The sequence below is a fragment of the Prionailurus viverrinus genome, chromosome E1 (genome assembly GCF_022837055.1).
Source record: "Prionailurus viverrinus isolate Anna chromosome E1, UM_Priviv_1.0, whole genome shotgun sequence".
NCBI lineage: Eukaryota > Metazoa > Chordata > Mammalia > Carnivora > Felidae > Prionailurus > Prionailurus viverrinus.
The window spans coordinates 28016156-28038486 of NC_062574.1; the positions used below are offsets into that span (position 1 = coordinate 28016156).

Below are 22331 nucleotides of genomic sequence, written 5' to 3' on the forward strand. Positions count from 1 at the left end.
CGTGTTTCTTCTTTCACCAAAAAGCTGTTAACGATATGATCTAAATTAATAGCATCTTACAATCAAGGAAATATAATGATGATGATGATGATATTAATAAGTTTATACTGGAGGTAAATGAAATCTGTTTTCCATGTAAATATACCTTCATCTATGGAAATAGTTTTATTTTTAGCTGCTGAGATATGTTTAAAGTTAGTACTCTTTTTAGGATATTCTCTGAGATTCTCTTTAAGATACATAAGATATTCTAAGATAGTCTCTAATTCTGGTCTGCTGCCAAGTAAAGGTTATTGTCAAGAGCATCCTTAAAAAGCACCCCTCAGGGGCGCCTGGGTGGCGCAGTCGGTTAAGCGTCCGACTTCAGCCAGGTCACGATCTCGCGGTCCGTGAGTTCGAGCCCCGCGTCAGGCTCTGGGCTGATGGCTCAGAGCCTGGAGCCTGTTTCCGATTCTGTGTCTCCCTCTCTCTCTCTGTCCCTCCCCTGTTCATGCTTTGTCTCTCTCTGTCCCAAAAATAAAATAAACGTTGAAAAAAAAATTAAAAAAAAAAAAAATAAATAAAAAAAATTAAAAAAAAAAAAAGCACCCCTCAGGAAAATATTGTTTGATTTTTCTAAACATTTTCTCCTAATTACTTTGTACTTTAAATTTCTTAGATCACTGACAGACATTCAAGACCTGTCTAGTATTTCCTATGAACAAGATGGTTCCTTTAAGGAAGTCTCATGCAAAACACCCAAAATAAACCATGCACCTACAAGTGTCAGCACTCCACTCAGCCCAGGTAATCACTGCGGGAGAAGTGTTTGGGGAGAAGAACTAACAGCCCCTGCCCCATTGGCTTTGGGAAGCCAGGCTGTGAGAAAAGACTGCCAGGTGTTTCCTCAGTGTAGAGGTGTCTCCTTAGCACCAGAGTTGAAGGGGATAATCCCATGGGGGGCCAGGTAGGGGTTGGTGGTACTGGTTATAAGCAGCTCTAAGGAGTTTTTTTACTTTAGTGGTAGAGACAGGCAAATGCAAACTGTACTTTGTACTCTAGCACTACTTAAAACCTATCTTGTGCTTAAACACACAGTTTTTTTTTTTTTATGAAACACTTCTTATTTTTAAATTTTTTAAATATATAATTTACTGTCAAGTTAGCTAACATACAGTGTATATACAGTGTGCTCTTGGTTTTTCAGGTAGATTCCTATGATTCATCACTTACATACAACACCCAGTGCTCATCCCACAAGTGTCCTCCTAAATGCTCATCACCCATTTCCCCCCTTCCCAACCCCCCATCAACCCTCAGTTTGTTGTATTTAAGAGTCTCTTATGGTTTGCCTCCCTCTCTGTTTGAAACTAGTTTTTCTCCTTCCCTTCCCTCATGGTCTTCTGCTGAGTTTCTCAAGTTCCACATATGAGTAAACACACATAGTTTTGAGTCTTGCAACCTCAATGGCCAGCATCGCATAGCCTCTCTCTGGTGTCCTTAGTTCCAGTATATTTGTGGTTCAAATAATCTCTCTTTCTTTGGATGGCCAAATTTAGAGACTGTCATTGTTTTTATACTTTGAGAAGCTATATCTCATATCTGTGATTATTTTAGTTATTAACAACTTGGAGAATCCCTGGTATTAGATACATAGTTTTGTGGTTTTGTTTTTAAATAATGTAAAGGATTCAGAAACTAATTGCCCTCTTTTCTACAACAGGGTCAAGTTCTTCAGCTGCCAGTCGGTATAAAGACTGCCTTGAAAGTATCACATTTCAGATTAAAACAGGTTCTACCTCATGCTGGAACAGTCAGGAATCCATTCAAACTTCATCCGATAGATTTACAACTGTTCGAGAGAAAGCAAAGAGCCTAGATTCCTTTCTTACTTCCTCTGAAACTGCCCCTTCAAGACTGACCGATCTCGTAAGTATACTGATTCTGCTTTCCACACTCATGGAGTCAGCCCAAAGGCCTCAGGGATCCAAAGTGCCAAGATTTCTCCAAATCCATTATACAAAGAAAGCAAGAAATAAATTGGATCTTCTCTGGGCTTCCCTGAGGTATCTTTCTGAGTCTGTATTCTAGGATAGATCCTAGGTTTTTGTGCCTTTTTTTGCCCCAGAGATAACATTTGGCAATTTCTCCAAAGAGCCAAATTGTCATAGCTTAGGATGCTGCCTTCACCTGCATTGTACTCTCTGTCTACCCACATCCTACTTACTTGAGGAGGCTTGGGTTCTGCTTCCTCTTTGATGCCTCCTCTGCTTAGTTCCCTGAGAGGTTTGATTGCTCTCTACCTTCTCTGAACTCCTGAACTAACAGTCTGCAATAAAAACACATAATTGTGTGCTACCTTTTCCTCCCCTCCTCCTTCTCCCCCTGCCGTCCTTCTTTCTTTTTCTCTTCTCTCCCCCTTATATTCCATATGTGTAGACTCTTCAAGAAAACTACAAATTCCTTACTTGGCACTGTTCATTAAAAATGTTGACCATTCTATAGGCAGACTGATTACTTGCTTTGGCCCTCAATTAAAAATCAATTGTTATCTTCTTTGGGCATTTGACTCACAAAAGGTTCACTCTAAAGTAGGGAGATAAAGAGTTTTATGCTTTCATTCAATAAATTGTTAACTGGGCAGGTTTTAAGTGCCAGGTACCCTGCCAAGCCCTCTTCTAGGCACCAAATGTGAATAAGATAAACCTAGTCCCTGCCCCAGAGGAGCTCCCCACCTAGTGAGAAAGGCTGGCTAACACAATACAGAGGTAAGTACTGGGTGCTCTGGAGGCAAAGACTGGGTGAGAAGGGATCCCAGAGGAGGGGACATTTGAAAGAGTTTGACTCAATCAACAAAACAAGTGGCTTATTCCATCAAAGAAACACAGGCTTAATCTTGGAAATGATTGAACTGCATTTGCCTTTTGAGCTCAGTACATGTGTCAGTTACCATGTTTACATCTTACTTATAGAAAAGATTGCCTGCATTTACTGGGGCCGGTTCCTCCAGCATTGCTAAGTCACCTGACACATCATCCCATGCCACCCAGAGAAGGAGCCTGCAGAAAGGTACCCTGTGTTTAATACGAAAATACAACCAAAATACAAAATAATAGTAAGCCAATTTAAGGGAACTTTAGTCTCATCGTTGATGCTACATTAAATTCAAACAAAAATGCTATTTTCCATCTGATTATAAAAGTAATATACTCATTAAACTTGGAGAATAAAAAGAGCTTTAAAAGAAAACTATCATTTAATTCTACCACCATTTTTTAACCTCTTGTACTATTCAGTACATAGTTTTTCTTTTTAAAATTAAAAAAAAATTTTTTATTTTTAGAGAGAGAGAGCATGCAAGTGGGGGAGAGGAGGAGAGGGGGAGAGAAAGAGAATCTTAATCAGTGTGGAGCCTGATGACGGGCTTGATCCCACGACCCTGGGATCATGACCTGAGCTGAAATCAAGAATCTGATGCTCAACCAGCTGAGCCACCCAGGTGCCCCCATTTTTTTAAAGTAAACTGTGCCCAATGTAGGGCTCGAACTCACAACCCTGAGATCAAGAGTTTCAGGCTCTGCCTACTGAGCCAGCCAGGCACTTTCTCTTTCATATTTCTAGAAATGTACAAAAATGTATGTATTTTTAGCATAGTTGATATCATATTGTGTATTATCTCCGGCCTATTTTTTTTCTTTTGATGCTATGTTTTGAGGATCTCCCCTTAGTGAAAATTATTTGTTAAATATATCTAATGGCTTCATAATAGTCCGTTCTACATATGTTGCTTAACTATGCCATTATGTTGAAGACTTATATTGTTTTCTAATTTTTGTTCTTTGTATAAAAATCTTTGTACCTCTGATCCCTTTTTTAGGATAGATTCTTAGGAGATGGTTTTCAGATCAAAGGATATGAGAATGTTAACAACTCTTGAGGCATATTGCCTTTGCTATATTAATTTTAATGTCTTAGGTTTTGGTACAATTCTTGGATTTTGTGAATTAAGCTGAGGGGTTTTATTTAAGGTTATAAGGAGGGGAAGGCCCAAAGAGTGGTTGTTCTTATATCCCCTGGCCTGATAACCTATAAAAGACCTTCCATTTTATTTTTTATTCATTTTGACTGGCCCAGACTGTATCCCTCCAGGAGCCTTATGCCAGATTAGGCCCCCAGCCTCTTAGTAAGAATTTATACTTCCCCTACCCTAAATATCTTTGGGAGGGAGGGACACAGACCAAGAAATACTGGGATAAGGGGTAAAGCAGGAAAGGATTTGGAGTAAAAAGGGGAGTAAATCCATTCACATGTTAGGAGGTCTCAACTAGAACTGCTAATGTAAGAGGCTGTCTTCCTGCCTCAGTTTGTTTCATTGCTGAGAAGTCCTATGTCAAATTCATGTGGAAGCCTGGAAAATCCAGTTCAGGGTCAGAAAGGTGTTAAGCCATTTTTCTCTTTATGTTTTGTAAGCATTAGTAGAAGCCATTTCACAGCATCATGTTGATGAGCTACCACCACCATCTCAGGAGCTGCTTGACGAAATTGGTAAGGGATGTTCAATACAGAATGTACTCCATGGCCCTGTTATGGTCACTGACCACAATATAGTTCTTTGTCTCAGGTGTAGGTACTAGTACAAATGACCCTAATAAGAAGGTCTAACTGAATGAACAATTCAGGAAGGAGCAGTTTTCCAATAAAGTGGGCCTCACATTACTACTGAAACCTGGCCAGGATATTAGCCTGTGTCTGTTGTCATTTTGTTACTTTAAAGGGCCTATGGTAATGATTCTAAGAAGAATAACAATATTTAAGTGGTTTATTATGATGAAATTGTTTTATTAAAGGAATATTTCACCTCCTTTTGGAACCAAACCAGCTATACCTTGGAGGCCTGAAGTCTGGCTACTAAGGTTGAGACATCCTGTACTTTCAGTTTTGCCATTAGCAGGAGGTATTAGAGGTATTGGCATCATGGATGAATCACCTTCTCAGGGGCAGAGATGTCAGTGGCACAAGATGTAATGAGACCAGAATTTTCCATCTCAGACAGAGACCCAGCTATACCAGCCCAATTTTACTTGTAGCTGGATTGGCTGGCCCGGCCCAGCTGAGCCAATGCTGAAAGTACATGGAGGCATTGGGCCAGGTGGTTTCTCACTTGAAGAGTGAGAAGAGACGTGATTGTTCTCTCCTTGACAGGCTGGTTGACCAGCTTCTTACTCTGAAAGGACGCATCTTGGCAGACCTCTCACAGTCCAGTTCTTGGTATGGGGCCTCTAGAGAATTTCCCGATATGCACCAGCTATTTTTCAGGGTCTCTGAGGTTTTGTGTCTCATCAGGAAGAAGGAGGTAAATGAGGACTTATGTGGTCTGACTCAATGGACAGCTACCATCTAGGCTATCACAACCCCCAGCCCCTGATTATTGGTCTGATGAACTAGGGTGGAGCCAGTCAGAGCTGCCAGACCTTCCTTTTTTCTTTTTCTGTACTCATAGGCCCCTTCACCTCATTACACCTCTTCCCCAAAGCCACAGGGTCATAGGGTTGTTGGGTCAGGCTCTTAGGGTGCCTACCCCTTAGGGCTACCCCTAGGGCTTTCCTTCTCTAGAATGCCCCAAGGAGTCCTTGCAAATTCTTTCTCTCCAGTTGTTTTTCTTAGTACAGTAATAGAACTGCTGCTTATGAGAGTAGAGGTCACCCACACATGTCCAGCTCAGATAGATTCTCAGTGTCATTTTTCTTTTGTCATGACTTAAGGCAGTATTTGTAGGCTCCTTTGCAGTTTGACCTTAGTGATACTTTTCTTCTGGATCCTGCTGTCTTCTCTCTTAGTCACCATATAGACTCCCCCATTTCAGCAGCTGTTAGCAGCCTTCCTCCTAGGTTCCAGCCTCATGGCACAGCTGTACCCCAACACACTCTGCAGAAACCTTTTCTCATTTTACTCATGGGAATTATCTGGACCAGGTTTCTAGGTGATGTCTGTACTTTGACACAGGTCAGTAATTTCCCAGAAAGACAAAATTGAGAGGTCGCTTGGGTAGTTTCTTCTAATAATGGGCACTCCCACCTGATTATTATAAATCATCATTCCATTGTTTCGCCTCAAGAGAACTTTGGAGAGTGACCTGGTGCTGACACCTGTGCTCCTTTGGAGGGCCCACATCCACAGCTCTAGGCTTCTGACAAGGGCCTAACAGGGAGGATCCTCTCGAACTCTAGGATATAGGTGATCTTTTAAGATTAATAAAGGACTATCTTTAACAAGGATAAAAATGAATTTTGTATTTCAAGTTATTTCAAGTGATCAAATGGGGGCCCCTTGATGCCCAGGAGCTGCCAGGAAAGGCCTGCTTCCTGACCTGCAGGAAGAGAGACCCCTGTGCCTGCACACAACAGGGCTGCACCAGGGAGTCCAGGGTCCCTGTGTGTGCCGCCTCGCAGCTGTCTCACTGCTCTGCTGTGGGGAGCACTTGAAGGATACTGTGCAGCCACAAATGCAAAGCAGTATGCAGTTTGGCAGATGCTTGTCTTGGTGTAATGGTCAGTTCTTTAGGAAATGGAAATTATTTTCTTTGCCTTCTATCTTTTCATAAACTAAGTAAAAAAATAGGAAATATAGGCCATAGAGATGGGGGAAATTGGAACCTGCTTTGATGTGTTACAAACTTGACAGAGTATAAAATAAAAATTAACAGCATAAATCTTGGAGCTGGACATCCTGGGTTCAGATCCCATCTCTGCTTCTTACACTGTGTGTGATTCCAGGCTAGGTCCTCAACCTTTCTTTACCTTCATTTCCTCATCTGCTCAACAGGAATGACAGTCACACGATGAGTCTTGTAAGGTTGTTATGAAGATTGTGAACATGAATCTTGAATGAATGTGTGTAAGTTAAAAACAGTAACTGCCACCTAGGGCTTTGCAAGTGTTACCTATCATTGTTATCATTATTATTTTTATTTTTAGTGTTGGATAGAATTGGATGCTCTAGACCAGTGGTTCTCAAAGGTTATCAGCTGTCAGAATCACCAGGAGGGCTTATAAAATATGATTGATGGGCCCCACCCCCAGGGTTTCTGCCTCAGTAGGTCAGGGATGAGGTCTAAGACTTTGCATATCTAAGTACTGAGTATACTGAGGCTGCTGATCCAAGGACCACCCTTTGAGAACCACTGCCCTAGAGAATGGTATGACATCTGAAGGAAGAAATAAGTTGTGTTTTGCTTTTGTATTATTGTGACAGAGCACTTGAAGCGACAGCAGGCCTCATCCACAGTGTTGCGGGAGAACACAGCAAGTTATCTCAGTGTCACTGTAAATGGTAAGCCAGCTGCCCAGACCCTTTTCATCAGGTCCTTGCTATAACACTGCCCTTGGCAGCACAATGGTACATGTGGGACACTGTGGGCATTGAGGTCAGGCACAATTCCACCTCATTAAGCTGTTTAATGTCTCCGAGCCTCTGTCATCCTCATCTGTAAAATGGGGATGATAATTCTTACCTCCTGGTTTACACAATAGCTCTATGAACAGTGTCTGGTACATTGTAAGATACTGAACAAACTTTCCCTTCATAGGACCATTGGCAGGATGAAATGAGACAGTATTGTAAAATGCCTGGCATACATTAAAGGGTACTAACTACCTTTCCCCACCCAAATTCTTTCCTTGGGGCTCCAACCTAGAAACATTTACAGGTGAGAATAGGGTGGTCACCCAAAGTGAATCAGTGCAATTTGTTTTCAGGGTGTCTTGGCTCCTCTTTTATGTGCCCTCTCTTTCCTCTGCTTTTTCTGTCTGTCTTGAGTCTTGGCACAGGTAAGGTTTCCTATTGCTTCATCTGGCACCAGAGAGCTCCCAAGACCCCAGAAGCAGCTTCTGTGAATGCAGGCACCCTGCAGACTGCCACCTGGCCTCTGCTCTCCTGGGAAGAAGTAGTGCAATATATACTTCAGGGACCACTGATTAGCTTTAATTTTTTGCACTCCATTTCAAGGCAGGCTTTCTCAATTTGTTGTTGTTCTAATAAAGTTGAGTCTTTCAACCATTTTTAGATCAAAGGCACTTAGAAGAACAAGAAACTAACAGTAACAAAGAAGATAGCAGTATTCTCTGGACCAAAGAAACTCAGGATCTAGAAGAGGACACAGAGAGGTAACAGAAAAAGCTGGGCTTCTAAAAGGATTTAATAAACTGTATTAGTGTGTTCATTTTTCTTCCGATATTGACAAATAAGAATGGGGAAAAAAGGTCTTTCTTCCTACTAGCCTGATAGCCCCTATTCCTAAAGGTTTTTTGTTTTTAATTGTAATTGTGATAAAATACACATAAACATAAAATTTTCAAGTGTACAGTTCACTAGTGTTAAGTATATTAACATTGTTGTGCAACCGATCTCCTGAACTTTTTCATCTTACAATACTGAAATTCTATGCCCATTAAAAACCAACTGCTCCCTTTCCTCAGTTCTAGCAACCACTATTCTGCTTTCTGACTACTCTTGATACCTCACATAAGTGAAATCATACAGTATTTGACTTTTCGTAGCTGGTTTACTTCACTTAACATACTGTCCTCAGGGTTCATCCATGCAACATGATCAGAATTTCCTTCTTTTTAAATTTAATTTTTTAAATTTACATCCAAGTTAGTTAGCATATAGTGCAACAGTGATTTCAGGACTAGATTCCTTAATGCCCATTTAGCCCATCCCCCCTCCCACAACCCCTCCATTAGTCCTCTGTTTGTTCTCCACATTTAAGAGTCTCTTATGTTTTGTTCCCCTCCCTGTTTTATATTATTGTTGCTTCCTTATGTTCATCTGTTCTGTGTCTTAAAGTCCTCATATGAGTGAAGTCATATGATATTTGTCTTTGACTGACTAATTTCACTTAGCATAATACCCTCTAGTTCCATCCACGTAGTTGCAAATGGCAAGATTTCATTCTTTTTGATTGCCAAGTAATACTCCATTGTACAGATATACCACATCTTCTTTTTCCATTCATCAGTTGATGGACATTTGGGCTCTTTCCATACTTTGCCTATTGTTGATAGTGCTTCTATAAACATTGGGGTGCATGTGCCCCTTTGAGACAGCATACCTGTATCCCTTGGATAAATACCTAGTAGTGCAATTGCTGGGTTGTAGGATAGTTCTATTTTTAATTTTTTGAGGAAACTCCATACTGTTTTCCAGAGTGGCTGCACCAGTTTGCATTTCCACCAGCAGTGCAAAAGAGATCCTCTTTCTCCACATCCTCACCTGAGTTGTTAATGTTAACCATTCTGACAGGTGTGAGGTGGTATCTCATTGTGGTTTTGATTTGTATTTCCCTGATGAGTGATGTGGAGCACTTTTTCATGTGTTGGTTTGCCATCTGGATGTCTTCTTTGGAGAAGTGTCTATTCATGTCTTTTGCCCATTTCTTCACTGGATTATTTGTTTTTTGGGTGTTGAGTTAGAGAAATTCTTTATAGATTTTGGATACTAGCCCTTTATCTGATATTTCGTTTGCAAATATCTTCTCCCATTCCATCAGTTGCCTTTTAGTTTTGCTGATTGTTTCCTTCGCTGTGCAGAAGCTTTTTATTTTGATGAGGTCCCAATAGTTTATCTTGCTTTTGTTTCCCTTGCCTCTGGAGATGTGTTGAGTAAGAAGTTGCTGCAGCCAACAGAATTTCCTTCTTTATTTATATTTGAGAGAGAGAGAGAGAGAGAGAGAGAGAGTGTGTGTGTGTGTGCGTGTGTGTGTGTGTGTGTGTGTGTGTGTGTGTGTGTGTGAGCAGGGAGGGGCAGAGAGATAGCCGGAGACACAGAATCCGAAGCAGGCTCCAGGCTCTGAGCTGTCAGCACAGAGCCTAATGTGGGGCTTGAACTCACAAACTGAGATCATGACCTGAGCTGAAGTCAGACACTCAATCAACTGAGCCACCCAGGCACCCCGAGAATTTCCTTCTTTTTTAAGGCTGAATTACAGTGTGTGTGTGCGTGTGTGTGTGTGTGTGTGTGTGTCTGTGTGTGTGTGTGTGTATCAAATTTTGTTTATCTGTTCATTTATTGGTAGACACTGGGTTGCTTTTACCTTTTTGCCTACTGTGAATAATACTGCTAGAATATGGGTATACAATATTTCTCCTGGACATCCTGCTTTCATTTATTTTGGATATGTAACCTGATGTGGTAATGCTGGATCATATGGTAAATCTATTTTTAATTTTTTGAGGAAATACCATACTGTTTTCCACAGCAGCTGCACCATTTTACATTCCTACCAACAGTGCACAAGGGCTCCAATTTCTTTACATCCTTGCCAGTACTTGTTATTTTCTGTTTTTTTCATAGTACCCTTTCTAATGGAACAAGTATGAGGTGATATCTCATTGTGGTTTTGATTTGCATTTCCCTAATTAAGAGTGATGTTGAGCATCTTTTCATATGCCTCCATGGCCATTTGGCAGGCAAGAATTCTACCACTGAACCACCAGTTCTCCAGGTATCCATGGCCATTTGTATATTTTCTCTGGAGAAGTAACTATTCAAGTCCTTTACCCATTTTTTAATATATTTTTCTTGTCAAGTTGTTTTTTGTTTTTGTTTTTCATTTTGTAAGGCAGACACAGGCTTCAGCTTCTTTCAAGACGTTTTATTATTTTTTTAATTTTTTAAAAATATTTTAAAATTATTTATTTTTGAGAGCTACAGAGTGAGTGGGGGAGGGGCAGAGAGAGAATCCCAAGCAGGCTCTGCACTGTCAGCACAGAGCCTGATGTGGGGCTGGAACTCACAAACCATGAAATCACGACCTGAGCTAAAGTTGGAGGCTTAACCAACTGAACCACCCAGGCACCCCTAAAAGTATTTTTATATTTATTTTGAGAGAGAAAGAGAGAGAGAGAGTGTATGTGTGTGTGAGAGAGTGAGTGAGCATGAGTGGGGGAGGGGCAGAGAGAGACTACCAAGCAGGCTCTGTGCTCACAGTGCAGATGAGGCTGACATTGGGCTTGATCCCATCAACCATGAGATCATGACCTGGACCAAAATCAAGAGTCCAACGCTTAACTGACTGAGCTACCCAGGTGCCCCCAAACATTTTAATTAAAGGCCTTGGAAGAGAAGTTTTAGACCTTTGTGGCCAGATAAGAGAAAATGGGGGCAGCCATCCAGACAATTCAGTCTAAAAACACAAGGTTGCCTCAAGAAACCCGATTCTGTTCCCAATTCACTTCAGCTCACCTCCTGTGCCTCCTGACTTCTTTTACCTTGCCCTAACCATCATTCAGGGCCAGGACTGGCATGAAGCGAGTGAGACACTCCTTGGGCACAAAATTAAAGGAGACACCAAAAAATTCAGAGTCAAGATAAATTGTTTGAATACATTATTTTAAAAAATAAAAACTGATGCCAAGAAATCAATGATGAGCAAAGTATCTAAATTTTGTTGAAGAAAAAGAGGATCTGAACTTGTCCTTGCAACACTTGCCTTATCCTAATCCTGGTCCTATGGATCCTTAAGGTAGCCCTGCAGAATTCTTTCAACTGCAAATGATGGATAACTCTACCTTCATGCTTAAATGAGTTTGTCTCACACAGGAGGCAGTCCCACAGGTTGGCAGGTCATGCCTTGTGTAGCAGCTCAGTGATGCCACCAGGGACTTAGACTCTTTGGATATTCCTGCTCTGCTACCTTACTATGTTGGCTTTTATTTTCAGACTTGTCACCTCCTGGTTTCAGGATTGCTGCTATCTACACACCAGGCAGGTGGGGAAAAGGAATATTCTGACTCTGCCCCTTTTTTTATCTGGAAAGCAGAAACTTTCCCAGAAGCCCTCCCCAGCAGATGCCCACTTATATTACACTGGCCAAATGTGATGCATGACCACCCTCATTTGCAAGGGAGACTAGAAATTGAGGTTTTAGCTTTTCAGCTGCTATAGAAGAGGAAGGGAAGGAAGAAGAGTGCTACGAATAACTTTTAGGTAGTGAATCTAGTTCCTGCCCCACTCTTTAAAGGCTAAATTATTCTCTATGAGGAAGAAAAAGAAAGAGACCTGGAAGGGAAAGTTTGGGAGGTGGAAGAGGAGATGAGCCCTGGGACCTGCAAGGAAGGTCCTGGGGAGACAGAAAAGACAAGGGCAAAGGGAGAGGAAGAGAAATACATTTTAAAAGTTTTAGAAATCTTTTTATCTATAATGTATGATGTAACTCCGTCCTCCCATCTCCTCAAAACACCTTCAGTAAAAATCTACATCATTATTCAAGCCAAGGAAGATTAGCTCAAGAAGGCCGAGTTAAACTTAGTTGTATAAAGTGCTTTACATGTGATCAAAAGTTAGCTACTATTATTATTTTCCAAAAGGGCTGGCTGTGCTGGACATAGATAGATGCCCAGAGTGGGACTTTTCAGGCCTTCTGAAAACACTGTGCATCCTTTAGCTTCAGAGGCAGTTCTTCATTCAAAAAACTTATAGGAATGAGTGTACTGTTCTAGCCCAGGGTGGAAATTAACTTAATGGCCTAGAATTGAGACTGAGTCTGGCATTGGACTTTGGGAGGTGGCTATTCTCATGGGTGCTGAGGCTTTTTATTAAGAAGCTAAAGAAGAGTTTTTGGTGTGCATCTAAATTGTATGTAAGTGACCTCTGCAACTGTAAATACAATCTCACCTAGCTATCATTTTCTTATCTGTACAGTGAAAACACACGTTTTAAGGTCCTTTCCCACTCTAAAACACTGTACCTCCTTGTCATGGAATAAGAATTGTCTCAGTTCTCTTCACTTGTCCTTGGACAGAGCTCACTCTACTCTTGATGAGGACCTAGAAAGATGGCTACAGCCACCTGAGGACAGCACAGAGCTACAGGATCTCCCCGGAGGCTCTACAAGGTTATTGTTTTCCATCAGGGGGTCATTTTCTTTTTTGTCAAGAAGGAGGACTAGATTTTAGTCTTTAAAAAAAAAAATACCTTGACTCTTTGGAGAATGAGTGTTTGTAGATAAGCCAGCCTTGACTCCTGTCTGCCCCTCTTCCTCCACACACAGTGCTCAAGATACTGATTAGCAGATATCAGTATACAGAGAGGCCTCTAAGATTGCTATACCTTGGCCTTGTCACCTTCAACATTTTCATCAGCCATTTGAATTAAATCAGAAAAGGCACGCTTATCAAATTTTTAGGTAACAAAAATCTAAGAATGAATACTAATGTGATAGGTGATAGACTGGATTCAAAATGGCCTTGACAAGTGGAAATGTTAAATGCTTCTAAAAGATGAAAGTGAGCATTCAGATGTGTAGAATGCAAGGGATCTGACCTAATGGAGAATTTTTGACTGGAATCTCCTCCTCACTGGTTTTATTGAAGGTAGGAAGTATGTCGTTTTATTTTTATATGCTCAGCACTTAGCATGCATTTTGAGACATGGTAAGAATTCAAAAAATTTTTCTTGAAGAAGGCATAAATAGCGACTCCATGAGGCCTCATTGATGCAGTTGCTAAAATGGTCAATGCAGCATTAATGCTGAACAAACAACAGCGTCTTGCCCAGGCCAAGGTGATGTCTCATGCTAAAGAGAGGACTCGTAGGACACAGTGTGGGGTTACTTTCTGGGCAAAATATTTTATTACTTTTTAAAATTATTTATTTATTTATTTTGAGAGAGAGTGAGGGAGAGGGGAAGAGAGAGAGAGAGAGAGAGAGAGAGAGAGAATATCCCAAGCAGACTTCGCACTGTCAGTGCAGAGTCTGGGTGCAATATTTTATTTTATTTTATTATTTTATTTTATTTTATTTTATTTTGTTTTATTTTGTTTTGTTTTATTTTATTTATTTTGCTTTGTTTTATTTTAAAGATATAGGCTTGTTTTTTTAAAGTGTATCTATTTTGAGAAAGACAGAGCAGGGGAAGGGCAGAAAGAGAATCTCAAGCAGGCTCCACACTGTCAGCACAGAGCCAGATGTGCTCAAGCTCATGAACTGTGAGATCATGACCTGAGCCGAAATCAAGAGTCAGATGCTTAACTGACTGAGCCACTCAGGTGCCCCTGGGTGCCGTATTTTAAAAGCGATGTTGACAAACAGAAGAGGGTGGCCATCGAATAGTCAGAGGTCTGAAAACCATATCATGTGAGAATAGCTGAAGGAGTTGGGGAGGCTCAGCTGGAGAAGTGCAGGTGGAGTGGAGAATATTTGATAGTTACCCTCAAATACCTGAAATGTAAAGTTAAGAGAGTCAGCTTACTCTCTTCTGCCCCAAAGGGCAGAGCTAGTGACTAGAAACTGCAGTTAGAGATTTTATCCAGTAAAGCACATGCTTTTTAATAGCTATTGCTATCTGATAGAAAAAGCAGGTGCCTTTACAGTTTATCAACAGCTCCTCCCACTCAAGCACAGGCTAGACAACTCTGGTTCTGGGCATTTGGACAGAGGTGGAAGAGAACCTGAAGGCTTCCTCCAATTGTAGAACCTATGATTCTATTAGAGGTTAGGAGGGAAAAAAATCGTTTTTGCTTTAGGTGGCTTTATTTTCTCTCTTGTTTTACATATTTTGTTTTGAATATTTAGTAAATAAAAAAAGAATAAAAATCCCTGTACAGTGTCAAATTGGTTCAGCCAGCATCTGTTGAGTGCTGACAACCAAGTGCTGTGCTGCAGGAGCAGAGGAGTGGGATGTCTCTGCCCTTCAGGAGCTTACACTTGAGCAGGGGAGATGATTTCTGCTTACTAGTTTGGCAAATATGGTCTTAAATTGTTAGATACTTCAATCAGAGATACTTGAGAGTTTCAGGAAATGAAGTAAGGTAATAAAATAAATGGTGGTTACAAAAAAGGGCACCAATTACAACATAAGTGAAATGCTTTTGTTGGGAAGGGAGGTAGATAATATAGCCTAGAGGTTGATAGAGTCTGAATCAGACTGCCTGGGTCAGATCCCAGATCCAGGATTCCTGAGGCACATAACTTCTGTGTACCTCAGTTTCCTTATTACTTACTGGGAATGGTAATGGTAACTATATAGTTGTGATAAGAATTAAATGGCTTACTGTACATTATAGCACATGTGCCAATGCCTGGCCAGTAGTGCTAGCTATTATGTTTCCTTTGGAGTAGTCCTGTTACCCTGGCCATTGTGCATATGGTTTGATGCCCCAAATCATTGTCTTTGAAGGGAGGCAAATACCAAGGATCAAGAAGTTGGTGAAAAGAAGAGAAAAGGGGAAGAAAGCTTCAAGTCAGAGAGAAGGAAATCAGACAGCTTTTTAGGCAATTCTGAAGAAGGTATGAATGAATGGTTGTTTATAATGTAACCTGGAGGGGCGCCTGGGTGGCGCAGTCGGTTAAGCGTCCGACTTCAGCCAGGTCACGATCTCGCGGTCCGTGAGTTCGAGCCCCGCGTCAGGCTCTGAGCTGATGGCTCAGAGCCTGGAGCCTGTTTCCAATTCTGTGTCTCCCTCTCTCTCTGCCCCTCCCCCGTTCATGCTCTGTCTCTCTCTGTTCCCAAAATAAATAAACGTTGGAAAAAAAAATTAAAAAAAAAAATGTAACCTGGAGTCCTTGGGCTATGATGAGCATCAGAGTTATTTAGAAATATTTCCCAGATGCTATACATAATCCTTCTATGCTTTCCTCCTGTAGTTCAGCCCAGGTTTTCTGTTAATTGCCAGTTACACCTTAATCACAAAACAGTAACATCCTATTTTATTTCTAAAGCAAGCCTTTGGCCAATCTCATCATCTTGTCTTGCACATTGTCTAGAAAGATGTTTTGCTTCTAATTGTCTAATGTCTTCAAAAGAGTTCTAAATTTAGCTCACACAGAGGCCGCAGAATCTGAGAAGGAATTATAAACTGTGGAATTTAAGTGGAATCTACAAGTAATGTGAAAGGTATAAATTGATCTTAATTTCAAAACTATTTTGATAGAGCTTTAGGCACCATTCACAAATGACACCCTCCTATATTTAAGTTCCTCCTACTTAAGAAGTTAGAGATACTGATTTTTTTCAGAACACCTGGAATCCCTTTCATTCCTTCGCCAATTCATTCTCATTCTCCTTTCTCTGCCCTATTTTGTGCTTTGTGAACTATCTCCTGGGCTTTCTGCCCAACAGGCTTCCTGTTGGCCAGTGGGAAGAGGGCAGAGGAGTGGTTGGGTATTACTTCCCCTACCTGCCTACTTCAGCACCTTATCTCTGGATAGAAGTGGTGTCCCTTCACCAGCACAGCTTCTGTAAGGCAGCCTGTCCTCAGTTCCAGCTCTCACTGGGTTCCAGTAACTGTTCTGCCCTAGCTCCACCCTAGTCCCTTTTGACTTAGCATTGATAATGGCTTCCCACTGCTGCTAGTCACTGGGTGCCTTGCCATCCTTTGTTTGCTCCCTTAACTCTGACTATACCTATGTAAGTAGTCACTTCATTAAAGGGCCTGAGAGTGTATTCTTTTTCCTCTGGGACCCTGGACTGGCACAGGACCCAGAGTGTGTAAGCATTTAGCTAGTGTTGAATTCACTGAGAACATAATGCAGAGACTTTGTGAATTAACATCATTAGTATCCATTGCTGTGACAGGGAGCTGCAGAATGTTAGGTGGGGAAGCCCATTAACTATTTTTGGAAAGATTCTGTCTCTAGCAGAAAACAACTATTACCGGTAAAACAGTCCACCCTAAACTAGAGAGAGAGCACTAAAGCAATTTCTGGATACTGGCACCTTTAGACCCAGAAAGTAACCTGGTTGTGTTTTCTTCTTTCTATATTTCATCAAGAGGAACTAAAACCCTGTTTTTGGAAGCGACTGGGTTGGTCTGAACCATCCAGGTAATGAGTTGGCATATGTTTGTAGGTCCAAGTTCACTGTCTCTAGACCACATGAACAGGCTTTAAACATTTATCAGCATGTAAATAAACATTAATGTTAAAGTTATTGATAAAGTTGTTTGAATGATAATTAATTCAAAGTTGCTCAATTTTTTATGTGTTAATGTTTACAGCTAATTAAAATACAAGGTGAAATTAATGCCAGATTTGATTAAGTCATCAGTAGAGTCAGCACAAGAACAGTTTTGGACAGAGGGAGGACAGGATGATGCTATCAATTGCTTTGTAGTCATTGTACATTCCCATGACATACTAATTGATTATCCCACTTGACTATAAAGATCAAAATCCCTTCCCTTGAACTCAGTTGAATAGAAGGAAACTGTTGTTTGTGTCTTTAAAAGACATAGATACTCACTTGAAACTCTTTTTTTGTGTGTGTTTAAAAAATACACAGAATAATCGTGCTGGATCAGAGTGACTTGTCAGACTGATGGGAGTTGGATCGTACATGAACTCCTGGCCTGAGTTTGAGCATCCTGCTTGTGAGCTCCCGTCTCTCCTCATCTGCTTCAGTCACCATCAGGGCAGTGATTCTGTAGCTCACACTTTGTTCAGCTGCCACAATAGACAGAACGGCTGGCCCTGTCTGCACCGCAGTTAACCATCTGTTTTCAGTTCAGATTTCTGAAAAGTGAAAGGTAGCTTTTATTGTAAAATTTTCTCATTGTTCCCAGAATGGCTTTGGTTTTGGTTTTGTTGGTACAGATTTTTGAACACTTTAATTCCTGTTATATAATAAAATGTTTACTTTTAATACCATTTAGGTTTTAGCTGTGTAAGATATTTCTGTGTTTTAGTTATTGGGAGAGGAACTGCCACCCAAAGAGGCTTCAATATCTGTTATAAAGTTTGACAGATAAGCAATGACTGCTACCACCTCTCATATAAGCCAGCACCAGTCATCCATATTTTAGAACAGAAATACTGCCCTCCTCTTGGCCAGGATTGTCATATTCCCATTCCAGCTAGAATTTACTTACATGATGAAAGTACAGGTCGGAGTAAAAGTCCAAGATATTTTGAACCCTTTAAAGTGAATAAACATCATTTCTGAGTATTTTGGATTATATACCTCACATCATTTGTGTTTTAGAGGAGTGAAATTGTGGGAAGATGAAGATCACAGCGTTTTCTCTAATTTAGCCTCTAGTGACTCCTGGGCAGATGCATACATGTGTCTGGCATGGTATTTAGAGGATTGATATACCTTCATCTGCCTCAAGTTTGGAGCTTTTACATGTGAATAAAAACCTTTTCTTAGAAGTTATGTGCTGCTGTGCAGTACTAGCCAGCTACCAGCTAACATTTTATTCTTAGCAAGTGAATGATAGGTCTTTTGTTTGTGAAAACTGGATAGTTCCTGTTGAGGATGGTCATATCATCCAGTTTTTATTAGCACCCCAGAATTCTACCCTGCACAAATAAAATAGGAAGGTACAAATCTATTTGACTACTTTGAAACAAGGAAACAGTTGCTTGCCACTGTAACCAGAGCAAAACCAAAGCAAATTACTTTACAAATAATACTGTGTATAAGAAACTTGGGGGGATACGGAGACTTGTAATACATAGTCCTTCCTCTTAAAAACTTTTAATTGGTGCAACAAAACCAACATACATAGAAATGTAAGGACTTTGTGTCCAGGACCCACAGGAAAAAAAATGTATGGAGTGATAGACATATCATGTTAAATAGTGAGTTGTGATATTACAGCATTATCTATTAGTATTCATAAAGGCTACAAGTCCTACATAAACTCTCACTGATGTGGTTTATAATCACTAATATTGGCCAACATTAACAATAATAATTATTGGTAGATAATGTTTATTGGTTATGGAGTAACTGTTAGGTGCCAGGGTTCCATGATCTGCCCAAGACCATACCGGAGCAAACATGTTTGTATACTTCACAGTAAAACAGAGTAGCTTTCCCTGAGGCTGTAGTTTGAGAGTGCCCTGCACACTCTTAGAAGTGAACCAAGAGCAAATTTAAGTTAAAACTGATGGTGATATATCCTTTATGAACTTAGTCCCCATCCTCACATCTGTCCGGTGGGTTTGGTGCTGAGTTTTTAGAGTATACGGAGTCCTTCACTTTTCCTCAATATGTGGAAACATAATGAATACATAAACGGTTCTAGACACATAGTAGATGGCTAATAAATTATTGTTGGCTCACTATTGAATGGAATTTTCCCCTTGGAAAATTTGATTATTAGAAATTTCCAGATTAGATTTTAGTTGCTGTTGTTGTTGTTATTGTTTTCAAATACATAGCTTTCGGCCCTTTTCTGGATGCTAATAGTACTGTTTTATAGGTTGCTATTAGAAGGGTGTTTTAGTTGTGCCTGGCTGCCTCACTCAGAGGAGCATGTAACTTGATCTCATGCCCTATGTTCAAGCCCTATGTTTGGTTTAGAGATTACTTACATAAATAAACTTAAAAAAAAAAAAAGTGGGTTTTAGAGATGTGCCTCCCAAGAACTTAGAAATAAGTTGGTCCTCTGGGAGTTATATAAGTAAAAATTCAGTGTCCCACTGAATATGATTAATTGTATAGTGGAGTAAAATTAAAGGGCCTTCTATAAATGTGTGACTTAACAGATATTTGGAAATAATATTGAAAAAATAGAGTAAGGAGGAGGGATGTGTCCTACCAGATGTGAAAGCATAGCATAAGGCTGCAATAATTAACAGACTATGGTATTGACATCAGAATGGAAACCTGATCCTTTAGTTCCATCTCCACCCCTTTCAGTTGTTGTCATGAAATTACATCTTTATGTAAAGTGTGGCCAAAAATAAAAGCTAATAATATTTTTAATGCATTACTCTCTTAAATTATGTAAAAAATAAACCAGGATTTGGAGTTATAAATCAAAGTTACAGTAACACTAACTTTTATACTCATTACTGCTGTTTTCTTGCTTTAAATGTATTGATCTCCTAAATCATGGAGAAAACAAAAAGTGCAGTTACAAACCATTGTAATGGTTGTAACCAAAATTAGTATAAAAACTAATACTGGTTTTTATAATTGCCCATGTACTTACCTTTATTGAGACCTTTTATTTCTCCATATGGCTTTGAGTTACTATGCAGTGTCCTTTTATTTCAACTTGAAGCATTTCTTGAACATTTCTTATAGGGTAGATCTAGTGCTTACAAACTCCCTCAGCTTTAGTTTTTCTGGGAATGTCTTAATTTACCCCTCACATTTGAAGGACAGCTTTTCTGGATATAGGATTCTTGGTTGACAAGGGTTTTTATTTTTTATTTTTAGCACTTTGAATATATTGGCCTACTGTCTTCTGTCTTTCAGAGTTTCTGTATATAAAAGAATCATTAGTTTATATTTAGGGGCACACTATACACAAGAATGTAACTCTGTCACATCAACAATTAATAGGGGTAGGATGAAGCTGTAAAGGAAGAGAGTTTTTTTATTGTTATTGAAGTTAAGCTGGTATAAATTCAAATTAGAGTGTTACACATTTAGGATGCAAAATGTAATCTTCATGGTCACCACAAAGAAAATAGCTATGGAATATACACAAAAGGAAAAGAGAAAATAATTTAAACATTTCACTACAGAAAATCAACTAAATACAAAAGGAGACAGTAATGCAAGAAATGTGGGACAAAAAACAAATAGCGTAATGACAGACGATCTCATCAGTAATTAGTTTAAACATAAATGAATCAGGGGCGCCTGGGTAGTTCAGTCGGTTAAGCGTCCAACTTTGGCTCAAGTCATGATCTTGCGGTTCATGAGTTCCAGCCCCACATCGGGCTCTGTGCTGACAGCTCCAAGCCTGGAACCTGTTTCAGATTCTGTGTCTCCCTCTCTCTCTGCCCCTCCCCCACTCACTCTCTCTCTCAAAAATAACACTAAAAATTTTTTTAAACATAAATGAATCAAACTCTCCAATCAAAAGACAGAGATTGGAAATGGATAAAAACACATTAACTATATGCTATCTATAAGAGACATTCAAAGCCATAAATAGATTGAAAGTGAAAAGATCAAAAAGATATTCCATGCAAGTAGTAAACAGAAGAGCAGGGGTGGCTATACTAATATCAAAGTAAACTTTAAATCAAAAAAGGTTACAAGAGACCAGGACATTATATACAAAAGGTTCAATAGGGAAAGAATATATTACAGTTATATTTATATACCTAATGACAGACCACCAAAATATATGAAGCAAAACTGATGGAATTGAAGGGAGAGAATAGACGATTCTGTAACAATAATTGGAGACTTCAAAAACTCACAATAATGGATAGAACAACCAGACAGAAGGTAAGTAAGGAAACAGAGGAGTTAACAAACCAACTAGATCATACAGATATATATAGAACACGCTAGCCAACAACAAAAAAATACACATTCTTCTCAAGCACACATGGGACATGTTTTAGGATAGGCCATATTGTAGGCCACTTAAGTCTCAACAGATGTTAAAAGATAGATATGATAAAGTATCTTCTCTGACCACAACAGGATGAAATTATAAATTAATAACAAAAGGAAGGAAACGTGGAAAATTCATAAAATTGTGGAAGTTAACACTTTTAAAATGACCAATGGATAAAAGAAATTACAAGGAAATTAGAAAATACTTTGAGATGCAGGAAAACAAAAGTAACATCAAAACTTATGGGATGCAGCAAAAACTGTGCTAAGAGGGAAACTTATAAGTTATAAATACATTAAAAAAAAATCTGAAATCAACAACGTAACTTTACAACTTAAGGAACCAGAAAAAGAACAAACTAAATCCAAACTAGCAGAAGGAAGGTATAATAGAGATTAGAGCAGAGATAGAAAAAACAATAGAGAAATGAAACCAAAGGCTAATTCTTCAAAAAGATCGACAAAATTGACAAACTTTAGCTAGATAGACTAAGAAAAGGGAAGACTCAAATTACCAAAATCAGAAATTAAAGTGGGGACATTACTACTTATTCTACAGAAATAAAAAGGATTATACGGGAGTACTATGAACAATTGTATGCCAACAAATTGGATAACAGATGAAATGGACAATTTCCTAGAAACACAAAACCTGCAAGACTAAATCATGAAGAGAAAATCTGAATAGACCTATAACTAGTAAGGAGATTGAATCAGTAATCAAAATCCTCCCAATAAAGAAAAGCCCTGCACTTGATGGCTTCACTGATGAATTCTACCAAACATCTTAGGGACTAATACCAATCCTTCTCAAACTTTTCCAAAAAATTGAAGAGAAGACACTTTCTAAGTCATTCTGAGGCCAGCATTACCCTCATACCAAAGCTAGACAAAGACACTCGCAAGAAAACTACAGATCAGATCCCTTAGGAACATTGATGCAAAAATCCTCAACACGAGCAAACAAAATTAAGCATATTGAAAAGATTATACACTATGATCAAATGAGATTTATTCCTGGAATGCAAGTATAGCTCTA

The 22331-nt window shown here is 39.6% G+C and overlaps 1 protein-coding gene across 14 annotated transcripts in view; it reads left to right on the top strand.

The window, feature by feature from the left end:
- TEX14 (testis expressed 14, intercellular bridge forming factor) overlaps positions 1-19697 on the top strand; it is a 117954-nt gene extending 98257 nt beyond the window's left edge. For 7 of the 14 annotated variants that reach the window (XM_047832519.1, XM_047832523.1, XM_047832517.1 and 4 more), the window contains 10 exons: positions 659-786; positions 1703-1908; positions 2952-3048; positions 4450-4524; positions 7231-7308; positions 8042-8141; positions 12782-12874; positions 15158-15267; positions 16752-16803; positions 17261-19697. In XM_047832519.1, the coding sequence (XP_047688475.1) occupies positions 659-786; positions 1703-1908; positions 2952-3048; positions 4450-4524; positions 7231-7308; positions 8042-8141; positions 12782-12874; positions 15158-15267; positions 16752-16803; positions 17261-17297 (976 nt within the window). In that variant the 3' untranslated portion in view covers positions 17298-19697. Of the gene's footprint in view, positions 1-658; positions 787-1702; positions 1909-2951; positions 3049-4449; positions 4525-6801; positions 6874-7230; positions 7309-8041; positions 8142-12781; positions 12875-15157; positions 15268-15797; positions 15875-16751; positions 16804-17260 lie in introns of those variants that run through there. The other 7 variants (XM_047832528.1, XM_047832520.1, XR_007146803.1 and 4 more) reach the window with 6 other exon arrangements.
- Positions 19698-22331: the final 2634 nt, after the last annotated feature.